Raw genomic sequence first — 20,726 nt, forward strand, 5'->3', positions numbered from 1 at the left:
CAAGGCCATCCTGAGAGTTCGAAGCCAGCTGGCTGCATAAGATCCACTCTCAAAAGAAAAAGTGTATAGAATCACAAATATGTCCTTAGTAAAGATACTTAAGAAACCCATAATCATATCTTGTGAGTGTATAATGATTATTCACCTAAATAATGAATAAACTAACTACCTTTCCTTCACACTGGTTCCTCTTGTAATTATGTTTGTGATGTAAGACATAAGGATTAAGTAAACCAATACAATTATCACACTTGAAACACTACATGTCACCTAGTACTTTTATGGTGATTTGAATGAGAATGGCTCCCATAAGGCTTATATAATTAATTGAATGCTTGATCCCCAATTAATAGAACTGTTTGGGAAGGACTTTAGAGTAGGTGTGGCCTTGTTGGAACAGGTGTGTCGATGGGAGTGGGTTTTGAGTTCTTAAAAAACCCACACCAGGCCCAGTCTCTCTCTCTCTTTCTTTCTTCTCTCTGCTTGCTGTCTGTGCATCATGATGCAAAGCTCTCAACTACTACTCTTGTTTCAGCCTGGACTATAGAAGACATTTCTATTTCAAAAATTAATGTAATCAGATCCTGGAGCAGGAATGGTGGCACATGCCTTTAATTTCAGCACTCGAGAGGCAGAGGCAGATGGATCTCTGAGTTCGAGGCCAGACTGGTCTACAGAGTGAGTTCCAGGACAGCTAGGACTGCACAGAGAAACCCTGTCTCAAAAAAGGAAAAAAAAAAAGAAAGAAAAGAAAGTTCAAAATCAGATCCTGAAGGCCTGTGAAGATCCATGGTACTATACTACACAGTTAGAGGAAGAGCCGAAACCAAGTCCAGATGGCCTTCCCCAGTCTCTATGTCTCCTAAAAGTGCACAGCATTAGGCTTAGCAGCACATACTAGGTGTGTGACCCGCGTTACACGCTCTGTGGGAACTACACTACCCAGCATGCCACTGGAAAAGAAAAGCGGGGTCTTTCGGTCAGGACTAGCGCCCTCTTCGTTTCGTGGATTTCTCTGCTCTTTTCTCTTTTCGGCTACCTCCCAGCTCTTCAGGCCTCGCCCCCATGGAGCGAGGGAGTAACCTCGAGGAGGCCCGCGAGCTGCTTCCTCCTTCTCTTCTCATTGGTCCAGCTCAGCTGTCATTCGGGAGCGAGGAGAAGTTTCCTTCCTGATTGGTGAATTCCGTTTGGCGCCAACTAGGAAAGGGGCGGGGCGGAGGCTATCCTGAGTGTGCAGCAATTAACATTAAGGCCACTTTGGTGGTGAGGGACGTGAAGGGTCCTTCTCCGCGAGCCGGGTATCGAGCAAGGAGAGAAAAAAAGTGAGGAGAGCTCATCGGGCCGGTGGCCTCAAGACTCTCGCTCCGCGGAGTTTGTTTGGATTTAATCTTGAGGTTGCAGGCGCCCGCCCGCCTGCGGGCCTCGCGGGACAGAGAGGAAAGCACCGGTGTTTGTGCCTGGCGCCTGCCGAGTCCCCGACGCTCGCCCGTCCGCGCCGCTGCCCGTGGCGGCTGCGTCTCTGAACCGCGGGGTCGTGTTTGTGTTTGACCCGCGGGCGCTGGTGGCGAGGCTCGCGGCTGAAGCCGGTGCCAGCGGGGCGGGGCCCGGCGCAGCGGAGGCGGAGGAAGACGGAGCGGGAGTCCGGGCAGGCCCGGCGGCGCCATGGAACTGGGCCCGGAGCCCCCCCACCGCCGCCGCCTGCTCTTCGCTTGCAGCCCCACTCCTGTGCCGCAGCCCACGGGGAAGGTGCTGTTTGGCGCGTCAGCTGCTGGTGGACTGTCCCCTGTCACCAACCTGACGGTCACCATGGACCAGCTGGTAGGGCTGGGCAGGTGAGAGACCGGAGAGGGATGCCCCAGGCCGCTGGCCTCTGGTCGGCTCTCGGGATGATCTAGCCGGAAGCAGAGTCTGTCCACCTGGTTCTGATGCTCCGATCCAGGATGGCCTGGCCAGGGCCCGCCATGTGCACCCTCCCCCCCGGGCGGAATGTTGGGCGGGAGAGGCCGTTCGGATAGTCCAGGGCTATCCTCAGCCCGAGCCAGACCGGAGATCAGAGAAGCCAGCAGGATATCCTGTCTTGTTCACCCCTTTCAGATTTCTCTCTACTCTGTCTCTATTCCAGAAAAGTCTGGAATCTTACCCTTACAGGGGGCAGAAAATGGGTCCTCCTAGGCCTTCATTACCACTCTTTGCTGAACCACCCGCGCCGGATCTTAGTTTCCTGTAAGCTTTGTTCCTTCTCAACAAAGGGACATGGCATTTTCTTTTCTTGCATTTGTGCAAAATCTATGCAGCCACTTGGCCAGCACGTTTCTTATAGCTCCCCATTTACCTTTTTACAGCTCTCACTTTTTAACCTAACTTTTCTATATTGGAAATCTTAGTGGACTTAGTAGCCCTACACCACTAACAAAAATGCTTCCCACTATTTTTAGTGAAGCTAATTTTCCTTCGGTGTTGGGCATCTCGTCTCCTAAACGTGTTTTAGGACTTTTCCAAATCCCGAAAAGTTGGGACTCCTTGGCCTAGTCACCTTGACCTAGCATAGCACCTCAGACTGAGGTTCTCATTTAAGGAAACAACCCAACCTTTGCCACAGGCATGTCTTACAGTGTAGCCCAAGGCCAAGCCACTCACTTCTTTCTTTGTTTAAATGCCAACTGAGGTATTCTGGGTGGCCAAGTGTGAGTATAGGGTGTCCTTGGCTTGGTCTCTCAAAGATGGTTTGTGGCAGCCTGGCTACTTCATGGCCCATCTCTTGTATTCGACCTTTTAACTAGAAACTGCTCATGTGGAGGTATTTCTCTTGGTTTCAGTGACTATGAGAAGCCAACAGACGGGAAAAATAGCAGCAGTCTACAGAGAATGGGCTCCTCTGAATCGACTGATTCAGGTATTGTTATTTTGTTTATGTGTATATATGCACTCATGTGTGTAGGTGTGTGTTCAAAAGGCATCAGAGTCCTTGAAGCTGGCGTTACAGGCCATTGTGAGCTGCCTGATGGTTGCTGGGGGCTAAATTTGGCCCCTTTACAGGAGCACCAAGTGCTATTAACCACAGAGCCCCTTATTTTAAAAAATTTATTTATTTTGAGACAGGGTCTCACTATGTAGATCACATTGGTCTCTTGCCTCTTGAGTGCTGTGGTTAAAGGCATGGGCCACCATTCCGCTGACTAGTCAGCCTTCATCATTCATCTGGAGTCAGCCATTGGGAAGTGTCTTGCCTAGGAATTTAATTGGTAACGGTACACATAGAAATGATGGTGTGGAATGACAAACACCCTTCAGTGCAGTACAGAGGGAGCTTCTGAGGCAATTTATAAAAAGTGCCAAGTCTTTATTCCATTTCTTTTTTTCAGTGTGTGCTTTTTTATGTGTGGATGTTGAGCGCACATGGCGCATACTTTCCTTGAAGGCCAGGAGAGGGTGTCAGACCCACTGGAACTGAGTTACAGGCATTAGCATGTGGTTGCTGGGAACTGAACGGGTCCTCTTGTGCTCTTCTGAACCATCTCTCTAAGACTTTTTTTTTTTTTTTTTTTAAAGATACGGTTTTACTGTATATACCAGATGGGGCCTCTTGGAACTGAACTTGGCTGGTTGTATTTTTCCTACCCCTAAAAATAAAATAACTCCAAAAAGTTATAGGGGTCGATACTATCTGAAAAATCAATCAATCTTGATATTAGTTGGCCTCTTCAATCATGTTTCTCTTGATGGTATTTGCAAATAGAAGAGGATCCATGGATATACTTAGAAAATGTTGCCTAACACCAGAATGTGTATTATTTTCTAAGAATTTTGTTTTTATTTCTCAAAGGTTTCTGTCTAGATTCTCCTGGGCCCTTGGACAGTAAAGAAAAGTATGTATTCGCTACTTTAAATTTTTCTACTTAGAAGGAAAGTTTTCCTTAAGTAAGCCTAGTGGCACAGGCCTGCAGTCTCAGCTACTCAGAAAGTTAGAGCAAAAGGATCAAAGACTGAAGGGCCTGTCTGTGCAGTTTAGTAAAACCCTGTCTCAAAATAAAAAGTGCAAACGTGGCTTAGTGCTCGTGTGGTGTGTGAGGCCCTAGAACCCCAAAAGAGAAGATGAAGGACGGTTGTTTGTTAGTTTTTGATATGGAATCTTATTACAAGGCCCAGGCCTGCCTGGAACTGGATCAGCCTGCCTGCCTCCTGGGTGCTGGGTTAAAGTGTGTGCTATGGCTCCTGTAATTTTTGAGTGAAGTTCTTCAAACAGTGGCCTGGAGCCTGCAGTTAGCTGCTCCTAGTGAATTGCTTGGATGCTGGGGACACTGATGGGGATGAATGCTGCATCCCGTCAGCAGTTGCAGGACTTTAGCTCTAATTTCCCCTGCTCTACTTCTTGATGTTAAAACCTTAAATGAGTGGATGTATGTATTTTAGGAGACATTATGGGTTTGTTTGTTGGTTTGTTTGTTTTTTCAATCTAGTGTGCTTCTGAGACCAGGGAACACTATTGCATATGCTACAATGAACCTGACCTGCCTGTCTTCCTCCCCTTACTATAGGTTGAACAATATGAATATGCTCATATAAATATCTCTATTCTTATATTTACCTTTTGATCTCATTACAGCCTTGAAACTTCCCTGAGGAGAATAAATTCCCTACCTGTAAGTTTCGTTGGTGTTTTGAGCTAATACCTACCTGTAAATTGCTCCATCGGTCCACACCAGTTTCCCTACATTGAGGAAGTGGTCATTGCTTTTCTACATTCCTGTAAAGACACAGGCAGGAAGGGCATTACCCAGAGGAACTTCAGCAGTGGTTGCCTCTTGTGGACTTTGTACTCAATCTCAGTTTTATCAAACCAGGAAATGTTATTTATGCCAATGTTCCTAGGGGGTTGTTATGGCACTATATTACATCTGCCAAGAGAGCTATAGGTCTTGTATGGTTAGTTAGAGCAGGAGCCCTGGGCACATTTATTGGGTTACCTGCTGCAGTATGTGGTGGTAAGCTACTTATCCCAAACCCCACTTCATTTCTTTAAGAATTAAGGTTTTAGCTGGGTATGATAGGTCAAACCTGTAATCTTAGCAATTGGGAGGCTGAGGCAGGAAGATCATCTCAAGTTAAAGGGCAAACTGGACTTCAAAGTGAGATCTTATCTCCAAAAAAGAAAAAAACAAAAACTGAGTTTCCTATTGTGTCTCTCTCTGAACTCAATTTCTCTTTTTTACTTTGGTAGCAGAAGCTCTTGGGATGTAGTCCAGCACTGAAGAGGAGCCATTCTGACTCTCTAGACCATGACATCTTTCAGCTCATCGACCAGGATGAGAATAAAGAAAATGTAAGCGGAGCATCAACATGGTAACCTAGGCTGGAAGTGAAACCTAAGTGTCAGCAGCTTACAAGGAACATGACTGGGCTGCTGTCTCGGTGACTAAGACACAGAAAGACACACCTGGCCTTTTAGTAGAAAAATCTGAATTTGAATCTTGGTTCTACTTCAATTTGTGAATACTGAGTTTTGTTAGGCTCCTTTGTGGGTTTCTTGTTTTGGTTGTTGGGTTTTTTTTTTTTTTTTTTTTTTTTTTTGTAAGGTAGGAATATCTATTATGGCCTTTTAGAAATTATAAGATTACATATATAGAGAATTTAGAACAGTACCTGATTTTACTAAGCACCTTTTTTTTTTTTTTTTTTTTTTGGTACCTTATTTCCTGTGATGAATATCTGCCACATTTATAAATACTGGAGTGATAGGCTAAAATAAAATCCAGAGCCATTCAGTTCTATGGGATCAGAGGATATCTAAAATGGTTGCTCTGAGGATGATGTGGTTCATCCACACGTCTCTGTGCCCCCTGCCTGGCTTTCTCTTTAATCGTATAGGGTGTCTTGTCTAGGTCAGTTGGACAGACTGGTTGGCTCACCTCCTTTACTCTTTCCATATATTTGTTGTTTCCCATTCCCTGCTAAAATACCAGTTGATGACCCTTACAATCTCTAAGTTCATTCAAAACCTATGTCCTGTATGAAAGTAGGTTTTGTTTAGCGACTTTGGGAGACCCCATGAGGTATTCTGTGCAAATGGATTCCCTCCCTGTGCGCTTGGGGCAGTTTGTCAACCCCTGGTTCTACCAGACCAAAATTGTATGTCTGGCTCTTGACTCAAACTTGACTTCTCTCAAGGTTGCCTTCTGAGAAGCTTTGCTGCAAAGAAACAATAGCATAAATTAAGTAACTTAATGGAGTTGTCCTATCTGGCTTCAAGATCTTTTTTTTTTTCTTTTATAGATTTATTTATTTTATGTGTGAGTACATTGTTGTATTCACACACACACACCAGAAGAGGACATCAGATCTCATTACAGATGGTTGTGAGCCACTACCATGTGGTTGCTGGTAATTGAACTTAGGACCTCTAGAAAAACAGTCAGTGTTCTTATCTTCTGAGCCATCTCTCTAGCCCATCTGGCTTCAAGATCTTAAGCACACCATTTAGCCTGTAGATATAGTTTTCTTGTAAAATAGGAAGTCAGGTTGTATTTGATTAGATAAGCTTATGTTCAAAAGAGTACTTAGTAATAAAAACTTATATTAGCAGCTACTGTTTTTAGTACTTAATAACAAGCATGCTTATATAACTTTTAAAGAGAGGCATGCATTTTTCTGCATATGGATGTTTTGCTTTGGTGTATGTCTGTGTACCATGTATGGGCCTGGTGCCTACAAAGGCCTGAAGAAGGTGTCAGATCTCCTAAAACAAATTACTAATGGTTGTAAGCCAGCCTGTGGGTACTAGGAATCAAACCTCTACTCTTTACTGCTAAGCTGTCTCTCTAGCCTCAAGTTTTCATTAATTTTATTTAGTTAAAGAGAAAGCCTGCAGGTTGGATCTCGCCAGTACATGTGTGGAAGACAGGTCAACTTTCAGAAGGATGTTCTCTTCCCACTTTGTGGGGCTTGGGGATGGAATCCTGAACATCAGCCTTCTCAGCAAGTGTACTTACCTGCCAAGCCACCTCACCAGCCTTAGAATTCCTTTTATGGACAGTAGAAAATATTTCAAATCTATTGTTTTGCAGGAAGCATTTGAATTTAAAAAGCCAATAAGACCTGCATCTCGTGGCTGCCTGAGTGCTCATGTTCATGAGGAGAGTAAAGATCCCTTTGCACACAGGCAGAACTCAGCCCCAGCTCGGATGGTATGTGTTTTGGCTTTCACACTGGGAATTCATTATGGGAAGAGAATTTGCAACATGGCATGTGTGTGTTGTATCAGTATGCAACTTATTCATGCTCAGCCTATGGTGTATGCCTATAACCCAAGCATTTGGAAGGTAGAGGGAAGAGGACCAAGAGTCATTTTGCAGATTGGAAAGTTTCATTAGAGAAGTTGATATATTCCTTGAAGGACATGTAAAAAGGCTAGAATTTAACTATAGATTCCTCAGTATATGACAACAGTTTGAAAATATATTTGAAACAATATTTTTGGTAGACATTTGGGAATCAGAATGCTAAGATGTTCTGTAATTGCCTGATCATTAAAAGCACCTAAAGTTACAGATGCTGAGGATGCAGACTTTTAAAAAGCCAGCGCTTATCTTACTGGTTTGGCTTTTGTTTAGATTGGCGGTTTTGTTGTTATTTGTTTTTTGTTTTGTTTTGTTTTTCTTTTTTTTTGAGAAGAACTTTTAAATCCCTAGGCTAGCCTCAAATTTGCTATGTAGTCAAAGCTAGTTTTGAACTCCTAATGCTCCTGCCTCTAGGTTCACAGGTGTTTGCCACTACAACAAATTGGATCCCAAGGTAGGGTGGTGAGTAGATGAGGTGTATGTATGATTTTGGTACCTCTTAAGCATCAGTTTCCTTTTAAGAAACAAAAAGCAAAGGATTATTTGGCTATGTTGACACATGTAGTCCCAGCTACACCTGGGGCTGAGGCAAGATGAATGCTAGCAAAGTGTATGCTGTGGCTTAAGTGGGATTATAGTTGTAAGTATTTTCTTGTTGTCTAGGACATCATAATCCCTCATTTAAAAACTGGACAGCAATCATTTTAATTCAAACCACTTTTTAAAATGTTTTGGAGCAGTGTGGTATGTGCACATGCATTTAGCTGCCCGAGGAGGCCAGAGGCTTAGGATCAACATGATACCTAAGCCATGGAATTATCTTTCTGACCCCAGCTTTCATTTTAATCCTAAGGAAGAGCTAGGTTTCTAGAGGCCAAACTTGGTAGTGTGCACCTATGATCTCGGCGTTTGGGAAGTGAAAGAAAGAGGTTCATAGGTTTTAGCTCATCCTTGACTGCCTTGTCTCCTGAAATAATAAAGGAGTAGGGTAGAGCTTAGAATGAAATCCATTTCTTCCCATTTGTCTGGAGTTACATAGGTATTCTTGGACTTTCTCTGGTCTGCTGTTTTGTGATCTCCATAGACACTTGTATTTTCAACGGGTTTAGGTGATCACAGCCTTCACTGGTACAGATATAACCTTAGTTCTCCCTGCAAGAAGAGCTCAGGAGCCAGGGAGTCTAGTGTCCTCCTCTGACCTCTCAGGCTGCCAGGTTCACACAGTGCACATGTACACTATTCCTTTTTCTTTAAGCAGTCCACCTAAGCAATCAAAGTGGTCTAGAGTTCTTGCTAATTTTGTCTTTCAGCTGTCTTCAAATGAAAGTGACATTAGTGAATCAGGAAATTTTAGTCCTCTTTTTACAACCCAGTCACCTATAAAAGCCATTTTGTCTGATGAGGATGATGGCTTCATAGACCTTCTGGATGGAGAGAATCTGAAGGTACCATTTGTGGGTGGGTGGATGTGCCCAATCATTCTAACCACCCTGCTGAAGCCTCCCAAATAAACAGTTCCTTGATAGTTCATTTTATAAGAGTTCATTGATTCTTCTTCCTGACTAAATCCAGCAGGGTGGGAGGTCAGATAAGACTGGTAGGATCTTCTCTCTTACCCTGAGGGACACTAACCAGTCTTAGGAATAGGGAAGGAGGAATGTGTTGATATTTCTGGAACTAAGATATAGCATAGCACTAAAGCGGGTGCTTGGGGCATGCAAGGCCTTGGGCTCAATCAATTTCTCGTACTAGCCTGCCTGCTGTTACATGCCAGTAATCTCAACATTCGGGATGCTCAACAGAAGGATTGCTATCTAGACTTGTCTGGCATTTCTTAGGAGAGTTACCTGCAAGCACTTAGTCAGCTGGATCTTTTTCTTCTTCCCAGCCCCTCCGCTGGATCTATGTAAAAGCAGTTTTCTCTTCCTCTAGAATGATGAGGAGACCCCATCATGCATGGCAAGCCTCTGGACAGCTCCCCTTGTCATGAGAAGACCTACAAACCTTGTAAGTTGTTTGGTATGTGGAGTTCTGAGGAGCTGAGCATTAAACAAAGTAGTCCTTAACTATGTTGACTGAAACAACATGGGGCTTAGGGCCTGGGTTTTAGACTAGTTGCCCTTCAAGTGGTTAGATTTTAATCTAAGGTGGATCTGTCTCTTTCACCCTAAGGCCGATCGATGCGGACTGTTTGACTCCCCTTCCCCGTGCAGCTCCACCAGCAGCTCGAGTACTAGGTCATTGTTGAAGCGAGCAGACAGATCTCATGAAGAGTCTCCTCGAAGTACAAAGCGGAGGAAGAGTGTGGCCAGTCCCGTGAAAGCAGATGTTCTGGAGCCGACGCAGGTTAGTTAAGTCCTCCCTTGATCTAGAGTGATAACAGTCTAAACAGTTCAGTTCTAAACATTTCTACTTTTTCGTTCTGTCCTTGCCAAGCCTTACTACTCTTTTGTTTTGTTTTGTTTTATAAACAGGGTTCTCTATAACTCTGGCTGCCCTGGTACTCACTCTGTAGCCCAGGGTGGCCTTGAACTCAGAAATCCAATTGCCTCTGCTTCCTAAACGCTGGGATTAGAGGAGTGCATCACCACTGCCTAGCAAGATGTACTACTTTAGTTTCCTTTTGTTCTGCTTGTTTTTTATTTAGGGAGTTGTGTCATTTGTTACTAGCCTTTTATTTTGCTTTGCCTTTTGAGGCAGAGTTTGTTTCAGGGTGGCCTGGAACTTGTGACCCTCTGCCCCTGGTGCTTGGGTTATAGGTATGCACCACCCATCAGACTGTTATCTTTGAATACCTGTTCTATCTTTTTGTCTGTCTTGTTAAAGAACTTGAGTCACTAGTCATATTTAGAGGTTCCAGCTGGTCTATAGAACCCAATACTGTTTTTTTATCCCCTAGATAATCTTTCAGAGACAGAATAGTTTTTCAGAATTGTGTATTCAATAGCAGTGTGTGAGGTGCATTCGTTCGATGTTTCTGAGTAGTACTTGGTAAATTTCTGATTATTTTAGGTGTTTGTATTAGTTTCTTTTAGACTACTGTGATAAACACCATAACTAAGGCAATTTAGAGAAAGAAATTTGTTTTGGCTTAAGGTTGTTACCACCACTGAAGGGAAGCATGGTAGCAAGGCATGGGAGCAGAACTTTTGTTTTATTAAGTGTGTGTGTGTGTGTTTGTGTGTACAAGAACTTGTCTATGAAATAAAATGGCTCCAGCTTCTTGATATTGCTAAACAAAGGACAGATCTGTCTGCCTCTGTCTCTTTACTGCTGGGATTTAAAGGTGTGCACCACCACCACCTGGCACTTCTGTTTCCTATTTAATGAAAAAAAAAAATTGACCAGCAAAGAGTGCTATCTGGGTCTCTACTCTAACCTGACAGCTGGGCTTGGGAAGAGTTTTTAATGTGCCCACCCACCTTAACCCTTCTTCTTTTAAATACTATTGTGGTATAAGTCCTGTGTGTGCTATGGCATGTGTGAGGGTCAGAGAACAACTTTCCAGCCTTGGTTCTCTCTCCACCATGGGTTTCCAGGATTGCTGTCAGGCACATACAAGTACTTTTACCCTCTAAGCCACCATACTGACCTTATTGTGTGTGTCTTTAAAAAGTCTACTGCTGTCCTTGGTAGAGAGAAATGGTTTGAAGTCCTATCTTACTGCCATTGCCTCTAGATTACAGTTCTCAGGCATGCTTCGTGGTTCCTTAGCTGTTGAACAGAATCACAGAAGGCTATTTGTTTAGAAGCAATCCAAATGGTCTTTATAACTTGAATTTTGTTTTTTTACAAAACCCTTATCAGAAGTTCAGGAGCTCTACTGGGATGAAGTAATTATGTGTTATTTTGTGAGACACATGACAATGATCTTCTGTTATAGCAGTAAGTTTTGCTTTGGTTTTTGTTTTTTAATTTTTATACTTAAGGCAAATTCTAGCCGTGTAGCCCTGGCTAGGTTCAACATTGTAGAACTAGGTTCAACGTTGTGAAAGTCCTCCTGCCTCTGGGATTATGTCATACCTCTTGATATCAGCTCAACAGTTTCATTGAACAGTAAAAAAGAAAAGGTGCTGGTGGTAATCCCTGTGGATTCTGAGTTTGAGACAAGCCTGGTCTACATTAACAAGTTCCAGGCCAGCCAGAGATACATGGTGAAACCCTGTCTCCAGAAAGATAGGGGGGTATTTAGAGAAATTCAACTAGTTAGTAAATAGTATGGAGCTATCTTTTTTCCTTCTAATTCAGTCACAGTACCAGATCTTTTGCTTACTATAGGCATTCATATTTCAGTCTCCCCTTCTGTCATGGTAAAGGTTTTAGGACTTTCAGTCAAAACCTTGGTCTCATTCTTTACCTTGGATTTGTTACAGCTACTACACCAGTCTCTGTCCTTGACATCTTCTCCCAAAGGAACCATTGAGAACATTTTGGACAGTGACCCAAGAGATCTTATAGGGGATTTTTCCAAGGTAACAACTGCAAGCAGAATTACTCTAGTTGGTGTTGGCAAGGCGTGCTAGAACCCCACATACTTAGTCTTCTTTCACAAGGCGGCCCCTTAGGGTGCCTCCAAGGTTTAAAGTAAAAGATAAGGGACAAATTGAACTTCTTGGGATGAGGTATATGTTGGTCATGAGACTGTTGCTGGCTCCATGATTTCCTGTGTGGTTACCCCCTTCACTCTGACCCATGTATGGGTTTGTCTAGGAAAGCCTGAGCTGTTGGCACATCAGTCAGGTGGGGGGTTTTGGGCAAACAGGCAACTGGTCATGATGGCCCCTACCTTTAATCTTAGAGGCAGACAGCTTGAAGCTATCCTGGTCTATACAGTAACTTCAAGGACAGTGAGGCTATAGAGAGAGATCCTGTCTTTTTTTTTAAAAAAAAAAAAAAAAAAAAAAGAGGAACGAGCAGGGAGTTTGAAGGGAGTTTGTGTAAGCTCGGGCTTGAGTTGAAGCCGTTGGTCAGTGGTGGGTAAGCTCTTAATTCATCCAGCTCTTCTCTAATTAGCACTGAGGCATTCATCTTGTTAAGCTTGGGCCAGGGTGGTTTTTCCGTTTTTTACTACCTACCCCATCCTGAGCAAGTGGGTACTCATGAGCCAGTCGTCTCATGTCAAGGCATGGTCTCACTATTTACCCTGACAGTTCTCCTGCCTCTACCCCCAGTGGTGGGTGTGCAGCACACAGTGCCATGCTCACTCTGTGTTTGTTACAGAGCCTCACACTCATACTCAGGCTGGGGATGACCTTGAACTTGTGTCCTCCTCCCAAAGGCCGTTTCTACAGCCCTGAGTCATACCTCCTCTCCTCACTGCATGTGTTTGTTGCTTGAGACAGGGTTTCTCTGTGTAGCCCTGGCTGGCCTGGAACTCATGTGGTAGCCCCTACTGGCTTTGAACTCAGAGACCCACCTGCCTCTGCCAGGACAGCCAGGGCTACACAGAGAAACCCTATCTTAATAAACAAAGCAAAACAATAACAACAAAAAAACCAGGGGAAGAAGGAAATCACCTGTGATTTCTGTGTTCAAATCTAGATGCAGGATTACTAGTTCCAATGGTCTATACATGTAGTAAGACTGTCTCAGAGGGTAAGCATAGTGACTTATTTACTTAACTTCCCGGAAGCAGGTACATTTCTGAGTTTGAAGCTAAGTGGTCTGCATAATGTAAACATGTCTCCTTAAACAATAATAATTAAATATCTAGTGTTAGTTAAGTGTGTAGAAAAGTAATTAGCATACAATATTTGCTTGTTTGTTTCTGGGTTTGTTTTTTGAGCTGCTTCCTACCAACCAGGCAGCAGGATAAACTTTAATATTTGGAAGCTTTCACATTTCCCTAAATATCTTGTTTTCCTTTTTTCCTTTTCTAAAGGGTTATCTCTTTCATACAGTCTCTGGGAAGCATCAGGATTTGAAATATATTTCTCCAGAAATTGTAAGTCAGGCTTGTGGAACCCATTGCGCTTGGGGAATTGGAATCTTGTTATCTGGCAGCCAACAAATGACACCCTCCTCCCTTTCTCTTAATAGATGGCATCTGTTCTGAATGGCAAGTTTGCCAATCTCATTGAAGAGTTTGTTATCATTGACTGCCGATACCCATATGAATATGAAGGCGGTCACATCAAGGTTTGGGTTCTTTTTTGTTGGTGGTGGTTGGTTGGTTGGTTGGGTTGTTTGGTTGGGTTTGCCATTGTTATTCTTCCCTGGGGCCTTGTGCTTGCTAGGCAAGCATTCTACCACTGAGCTAAATCCCCAATCCCCCAAGTAAGTTTGGATTCTTGAAACTTATTTAGGAGTCTTAGAAAGTAGGATGACATCTCTTGCCTGACAGTGAGAATTTAAAACAAGCTGATGAACATGAACCAGTGAATATTCCCACCAGTTCCACTTTACTCCCTCATACTGTCCTGTTTCAGAACATTTCTAGGTGGCATTCCTGCTGTCTAAGCTATTCATTGTGCCCACAAAGAGTTCCACAGCATTTGAGATACTTAAATATGAACATTTGAGCATCCCAGAGCTTCTGACTAGAAGAAGCCAGTTTGGCAATGTATCCTAATATCTGTGCCATATATCGGCTGTTCAGTCAGCCCACCTACCTTGCGAAGGGACATGTTGGAACACAGATTTCCAGAAAGAAAGGAGCTGGTCACATCATTTTAGCAGTATGTAAATGTGGTGAGTGCGGATTAGCTTCTGACTTTATGAAGTGACATTTAGAAATTACCATTTCCAATTGTCATATGTGTTGTTGAATGGCCAAAGAATATAAACCTACAAAGAAAGCTTCATTGAGATATCAAAGGCAGGAGGACTACTGTACTGTTGTGCCTTGAGACCTACAGAATCACAAATTGGTCTCAGAAGCTGGCTTTCTGCTGAGTCCTGACTTCAGGTGTGGTTTAGCAGGTACTCAATGTCTGCTGTCTTCACAGGGTGCTGTGAACTTGCACATGGAAGAGGAGGTTGAGGAGTTCTTACTCAAAAACCCTATTGTGCCTACTGATGGCAAGCGTGTCATTGTTGTATTCCACTGTGAGTTTTCTTCTGAAAGAGGCCCTCGAATGTGAGTACCATAAAGAATAAGGATTCACGACAGTGGAGAACAGTAGTGTGTGCCTTCTTTGCTGGGGGCATATGTCATAATACTAGCATAGCAGGCATCCTATTGCACAGATCACAAGTCACTCTAGTGCCTCAGGCTACACGTTATGGTATATGTGCCTTTTGTGAAAACTATGATTCCCTTTATAACATAGTTTCCCTTAGTTGTACTTCCTATTCAGTGATTTGCCTTTCAATAAGCCCCTCCCCCCCAAAAAAACAGTTTTACTGTGTAGCCCTATACTATACTGGAACTTACTCTGTAGACCAGGCTGGCCTCAAACTCACAGATCCACCTGCCTCTGCCTCCTGTAGGCACCTGACCAAAGAGACTTTTTTTATGCTTACTATATATATTTTCTATTCTGTGAGAGTACCACACCATAGTGTGTATGTACGGTTTAGAAGACAACTTGAGGGAGTGTGTTCTGCCATGTGGATTTCTGAAATCAAACTCAGATCAGCAAGTAACTTTTACCCATCTTGCTATCCCCCCCCCTTTTTTTTTTTTTTTTTTTTTTTTTTTTTTGGTGGGGAGGAGTTTAAGGGTTCTATAGAGCCTTGGATGTCTTGGAATTCACTCTGTAGACCAAGCTAGCCTCCAACTCAGATCCACCTGCCTCTGGAGTGCTGGAAATAAAGGTCCATGACCCCACCACCCAGCCCAAACATTTCATGAATGTAGTTATGGACTTAACCTTTACATTTCGATTGCAAATGATTTTCAGGTTTCTCCAGTTGAGTCTTGTAGTAGTACCAGTCTTTACATATCACCATGGGTTCAGCCTCTTTCCAAATGACTCTTTCCAAATGGTTCTTTATTGATTTTTTTTTTTTTTTACTTTAGTTCTTCCAGTTTCCCCCACTATATTGAGTCCTACTTACTAGTCTTATAACATCCTTTAAATATCAAGCAGTTCCTTAAGCAAAAGACAGAAAAGTCTGAAGATCTTACTCTGTAAATGTTGATACAGTGGTGATATTCTAAAACAGCATTTGGCATAGTGGGGCATGTCTTACTCCAGCCCTGGGAAGCTAAGGCGAGAGGATTGGGAGTCTTAAGACCAGCCTGAGCTGCATGAGAACCTGAAAAAAAGCAAACTCACTCACTGTTGGGCTCTGAGTATGACTCAGGTCAGATGAGAGCACTTCTCTAGTATTAGTGAAGTCCTGGGTTCGAGGGCAGGTATGATGGCACATGCCTTTAGTTTCAGCACTCAGATTTAAGGTCAGTCTAGATTACACAGTGACATAGTGAGATGCTGTTACCAAAAAAAAAAAAAAACAGAAAACCACTCCACATTTAACACATGAAAGGTAACATTTGAGCAGGACCTGAATATTCACACATGACACATGGAGGTAGTGGAGACTTGCACCCACTCTCAAGATTCTTATTTGTTATTTTACAAGTTAAAATATAACAAAGCTCCACCTTTGTGGAGGTCACATTTGAGAGTAGATAGGAAGCAGAGAAGCACATAAAAAACTTAAGAATTGTGCAAAATTTCAGAAGTCCTTCAAAATGAGGTCAAAGGTAGAAGCTCCTGGGCAGAGGACAGGACACTGGAGTGGGGTGACAGGTGTGGGAGGCAGCACACACTGTGGGACACTAAACTACAGCTTGCATATCACTTGGGCAGAGTGCAAAGAGAGATAACACGGCACAAGGTTCTAGTAGCTACTGGGGAAGTAGAAGGTGTAGTCTGTTTAAAGGCACAAGAAGGAAGAATTCTATTTAGGTGAAAGCTGAATGCGGGACCATAGGACAGAATGGAGAGCAAGCTGGCTCAAAGCTATTGCTGCAGGTGCTGTCAGCAGGAGGCAGGTGGAAGGAGTGCCTGGACGCCACCTGTGTTGTCTTCTGCTCCCTAGACCTGACTGCCCTTCCTTCCTCTTCACTAGGTGCCGATATGTGAGAGAAAGAGATAGGCTTGGCAATGAATACCCCAAACTCCACTACCCTGAGCTGTATGTCCTGAAGGGGGGATACAAGGAGTTCTTTTTGAAATGCCAGGTGAGATGTCTGGGAACATGTCCCCACATCCCCATGCTGGTCTAAAGGGTCAGCTGTGGCTGCTGCTTGCCGGGGTCTGGTCTGGGGACGTGATATGCGTCTGCTAAGTACCAGGCTCCTGTGGCAATGGCATTGCTTGTTGCCTTCCCAGCCTTGCAGCTGCAGGCAGAGGATGCCAGATGATGTGAGGCAGGCAGGTCTTGACCATGTCCTCTCATATTCCTTTAGTCTTACTGTGAACCCCCCAGCTACCGACCAATGCACCATGAAGACTTTAAAGAAGACCTAAAGAAGTTCCGCACCAAAAGCAGGACCTGGGCAGGGGAAAAAAGCAAAAGAGAGATGTACAGTCGCCTGAAGAAGCTCTGAAGCCAAATGGCAGCGACCTGAGCTTCCCACTGCCCTGTCCCTTCCCTTTGCTGCAGAGCAGTAAGCAAAGGGCCAGCTGTACGGTACTTGGAGGAGACCTGGGCCTTCCATCCCTTGAACCTGTCTCCTACACTCCCAGGTTGGAGCCCAGGAAATCCCGCCGCTACACTCTTCTTTCTGTCAGGACTGTGCCAAAGCTGGACAAGCACAGCACAGACTGGAATCTATAGTCTGGAACACCATGTAAGGCTGCTGACTGAGCATCCCCTGAAGAAGCACCCAGGCCTGTCATGAGGGGAGAGAAGCCACCGAAGTGCTGCTGGCCAAATACCAAAGATAGGCTGGAAGGGAGAGGTCCTCATGGATGACTCTTGACTTTTAATTTATTCAGCTTCATCGATTATTTTATTATTGTTTTAATTCCTCAAGACTTTTACTTTACTGCTTCATTAAGTCAAAATACTGCCATTCTAGGTAGAGTTTTATCATCCTAGGAACTACCTCTACTTTTAATTTAAAAGAAAAAAAGAAATGGGGCAGGTATTTAAAAAAAAAAAAAAGGCAAACCTGTTAAGTTGTGAACAGCGCAAGGAGCTCAGTCACCCCTAGGAGGCGCTGTAGACTGGTATTGCTGCTACTCCAGTCAAGGACTGAGATGCTGGTAAGAGCCTGCACCAGATCCAGGTTTGGCTGCAGGACATAACCTTCCCAGACCTACTTCTGCCCTTTGTGGTGTCCCTTGGGGACAGTCTTGTCTGAACTCCTCCTCAGCCCAGGTCCCCATGACAGTGGCTGGTGTAGGAGTCACAGGAAGGCGCTTCAGGCAGCTTCCATCAGCCCACCCCTTCCCCCTCCCCACCTCAGTAGTGTACCTCAAGGTGGGAGTAGGAGTCCACAGAGCATGCCCACTGAATGTCCCTAAAAAAAAAAAAAAGAAAGAAAAAGAAAAGTCATTTTATGAGTCAGAGTATCCAATCAGTGTTGGGTGGGCACCCAAGGGTGAGCAGAGGGTGGGAAGCCCAGGTTGTTAGGTGGGAGGAGTGGATCCTGGCCTACAGACTGTAGAATTTCTCAGGTGGGCATAGAAAATTTTGAAGTCAAATGTTATGGGTTTATCATGTTTTAATTTGAGGGACAGAGCGTGGTGAATCACATCAGTTACCCCCTAATCTAACCCCGTGGAAGTGAGGCTCTTGGGAACATCTCCCATCTGAGGGGCCAGGCTGCTTTGATTCTGCACAGCCTGTTTGGGTGCCTGACTGTTGGTATCCTTGGGCACCAGCCTCCTTGCCATCTCTGCTCCTTGGGGTCTAGCCAGGTTCTTCTTAGGAAGAGTCTCCCCTCTTACCTCTGCTTTCTATTCTGGGGGTGGGGAGGGAATCAGTGATATTGAAGATGGCTAGTTGCTTTGTTAGAAGTTTGAGTTGCATTTGGCTATAAAACAAATCTTGTTTGAAAATATGTGAAGAGCAAGGGAATGAGCAGCCTCTTCCCCCAGTGTATTGAAGTATGTCCCAGTTGGTCCCTGGTCTGGTTTTTAGAGATTCTTCTGTTAGTTGAATGCCTTCAAAGAGGAGGCTTCTAGATTGTACCAGTTCAGCTAGCGTTGTTAACCAACTGTTACAGGCTCTGCAAATAAAAGTGATCTTGAACCCATGTTCTCTGCCTAGTTTCTAATATAATCAAATGGGAGCTTCATTACCCTTTAGGGTTCCAGGGTCACATAACTAAACTATGCCAGCCATATTTCTTCAAGAGGATTAAAAAAAAAAGACTGAGTTTGCCTTTAGGAAGAGCTGAACAGTCCCCCCAAACAGGTACTCTGACAGGATGAAATGGTCTTGCTTACCTAGGGAGAGCAGTGCACACCTTTCATCCTATGTAGACAGATGGGCTCTGAGCTCTAGGCCAGCCAGAGTCATGAGAACTATTAATTTTGACTCCGTGTGGTCTTACAGCCTAGTCTTTATGGGAAGTCAAGGCCAGCCCCACGTGATGGAGAAGCAGCTCTCCTGAGTTCTCTGGCTTCCACATATAGTCCGTGGCACCTGTGTTCACAAGTTAATTTTTTTATGTGTAAATTTCTTCAACTTTAACACTTATGGGCCAAGGTAGGAGAATATGAAGTTCAAGACCAGCCTGATCACCTTAGTAAGACTCAGTTACACATGCCCCCGTCCCTGAACAGTAGCAGGTGTTGGGGAAACAGGAGAGAAACTTCATAAGGACTGTAAAGACAACTTTTTTGATATTGCAAAGGAAATATTGAAAGGTGAGGACTATATGCCAGGGTGGGTCTGCGCAGTGGTTTAGCCAGGTAACTAACTGATGGCTGGGATGGATCTGAGGGCTGCGGTAGGGAAGTAGCCAGGCTATAAACAGCAACTTGCCCCAAGTAATCCCTGGCGGATGTAGAGCGTCAAAACAGCCAGAGGAGGTGAAAAAGGCAGGTAGAAACTGACAGCAGATAGGCCAGGGGGTGACCTGGGATCCTCCTCGGCTCCGTGTTAGGACCTTAAGACCTTGGGCAAGCAGAGGCTCCTAGAAGTGCAGAGCAGCTTGGCTGAACTAGGGCTCCCAGAACAGCACAGTCCCTCCTGTGACCCTAGGACACTTCCTCAGCTGTCCGAGAGCCTCCATTGTCTTCTCAGATTTCAGTCAGCACTTCAGGCTGTGACTGCTGCCATAGCTGCATTGTGGCCACCAGATGGTGATGGTGTCCCTGGGTTAGTTCCCTCACAGTTATGTTGCACATATTTCCCAGAAGGGCAGCTGAGCTGAAGCCTGGGCCTGCCTTGTAGCTCAAGTTTACTTGGTTGTTTCTCCCCAGCCCCTTATGGTGTATTCAAAGACATGGGTGGGGTCCACTTCAATCTTTTCTTTTTAAATCACTTTCAGTTTATGCGCATTGGTGTTTTACATACATGCTTGTTTGTATGAAGACGTCAGATTCCCTGGAGCTGGAGTCAGACAGTGGTGAGTTGCCATGTGGGTGTTGGGAATTGAATCTAGGATCTCTGTAAGAGCAGACAGTATGCTCCTAACCTCTGAGCGATCCAGTTCCACTTCAATCTTTTTGATGTCTGACTCCACAAACTACTTGGGAGTATGAAACAGAATTTGGAATTTGGGGCAAGAATTTATCTGAGGTATAGGGCATCTTCTTTCTTTTTTCTCAGGATAAAATACATTCTTAAAAGGATAATCGAATCACTAGTCCAGATAAGTTGGAAACACCCACATAAATCAACTTACTTGGGGTTTGGTTTGTTCCCCAGCCTTTTGCATAGCCATTGTTCGTTGGTTTGGTTTCGTGCTGATGCAGACTGCCCACGTTTTATGAATGGGAACACCCATGCTCCATTAGTTCTTGAGTTCCTCGTTACTCATTAACAAAACGTGGAAGTGGGAGTAGGCCTTTGCTCTCCAGTTCCAAGTCCTAGACTCTTTCCCAACTTTCTTGCTTTAAAGTCGCCTACCAAAAAGCTCTGCTAGTGAGCTTGCTTTGTGCCTGACTGGTACAATATGGGACAGGACTCATGGATGGATGGCATTGCAGCTAGTTACTGGGACAGAGCCCTGTGTCAGAGTGACTCAGCTCGAGCCTGGGAGCTTGTACAGCCTGGGTCAATTTTATCTTTTACTGCTAAAATACTTGCACAAAGAACATTTCCTTCACCCAACACCAACATAGAGCAACAGAGTCTGGAGGACAGGTCAAAAAATTAGGGAAGTTATGCTGAGGATTGCGGTGTGTGCCCACTCACCCCGTGTGTGAGTGAGTGTGTGTGTGTGTGTGTGTGTGTAATTTTTGAGACAGGGTATTTTTATGTTGTCCTATCTGGCTTCAATTATCTATGTAGATTAGGCTGACCTAGAACACACAAAGG

The 20,726-nt window shown here is 44.2% G+C and overlaps 1 protein-coding gene across 3 annotated transcripts; it reads left to right on the forward strand.

The window, feature by feature from the left end:
* The first annotated feature begins 1,274 nt into the window (after positions 1-1,274).
* On the forward strand, positions 1,275-18,483 carry CDC25A (cell division cycle 25A). Of its 3 annotated transcripts, none has more exons than XM_080934148.1 (15): positions 1,275-1,832; positions 2,817-2,893; positions 3,824-3,866; positions 4,604-4,640; positions 5,219-5,320; positions 7,062-7,181; positions 8,645-8,779; positions 9,267-9,341; positions 9,507-9,680; positions 11,708-11,806; positions 13,216-13,278; positions 13,374-13,472; positions 14,282-14,412; positions 16,356-16,467; positions 16,696-18,483. In XM_080934148.1, the coding sequence occupies exons 1-15, from the start codon at positions 1,663-1,665 to the stop codon at positions 16,834-16,836; spliced, it is 1,578 nt and encodes a 525-aa protein (XP_080790274.1). In that variant the 5' UTR covers positions 1,275-1,662; the 3' UTR covers positions 16,837-18,483. The 3 variants fall into 3 exon arrangements, with proteins under 3 accessions (XP_080790274.1, XP_080790275.1, XP_080790276.1); XM_080934149.1 differs by having other exon boundaries at positions 5,222-5,320; XM_080934150.1 differs by lacking the exon at positions 16,356-16,467.
* The last annotated feature ends 2,243 nt before the right edge of the window (positions 18,484-20,726 follow it).

The sequence above is a fragment of the Micromys minutus genome, assembly GCF_963924665.1.
Source record: "Micromys minutus genome assembly, chromosome: 21".
In the NCBI taxonomy this organism is placed as follows: domain Eukaryota; kingdom Metazoa; phylum Chordata; class Mammalia; order Rodentia; family Muridae; genus Micromys; species Micromys minutus.

Coding starts and splice junctions, on each gene's coding strand:
- CDC25A (XM_080934148.1), top strand. CDS start 1,663: ATGGAACTGGGCCCGGAGCCCCCCCACCGCCGCCGCCTGCTCTTCGCT. Junction 13,279..13,373: donor AATATATTTCTCCAGAAATT/GTAAGTCAGGCT, acceptor TTCTCTTAATAG/ATGGCATCTGTTCTGAATGG. Junction 13,473..14,281: donor ATGAAGGCGGTCACATCAAG/GTTTGGGTTCTT, acceptor CTGTCTTCACAG/GGTGCTGTGAACTTGCACAT.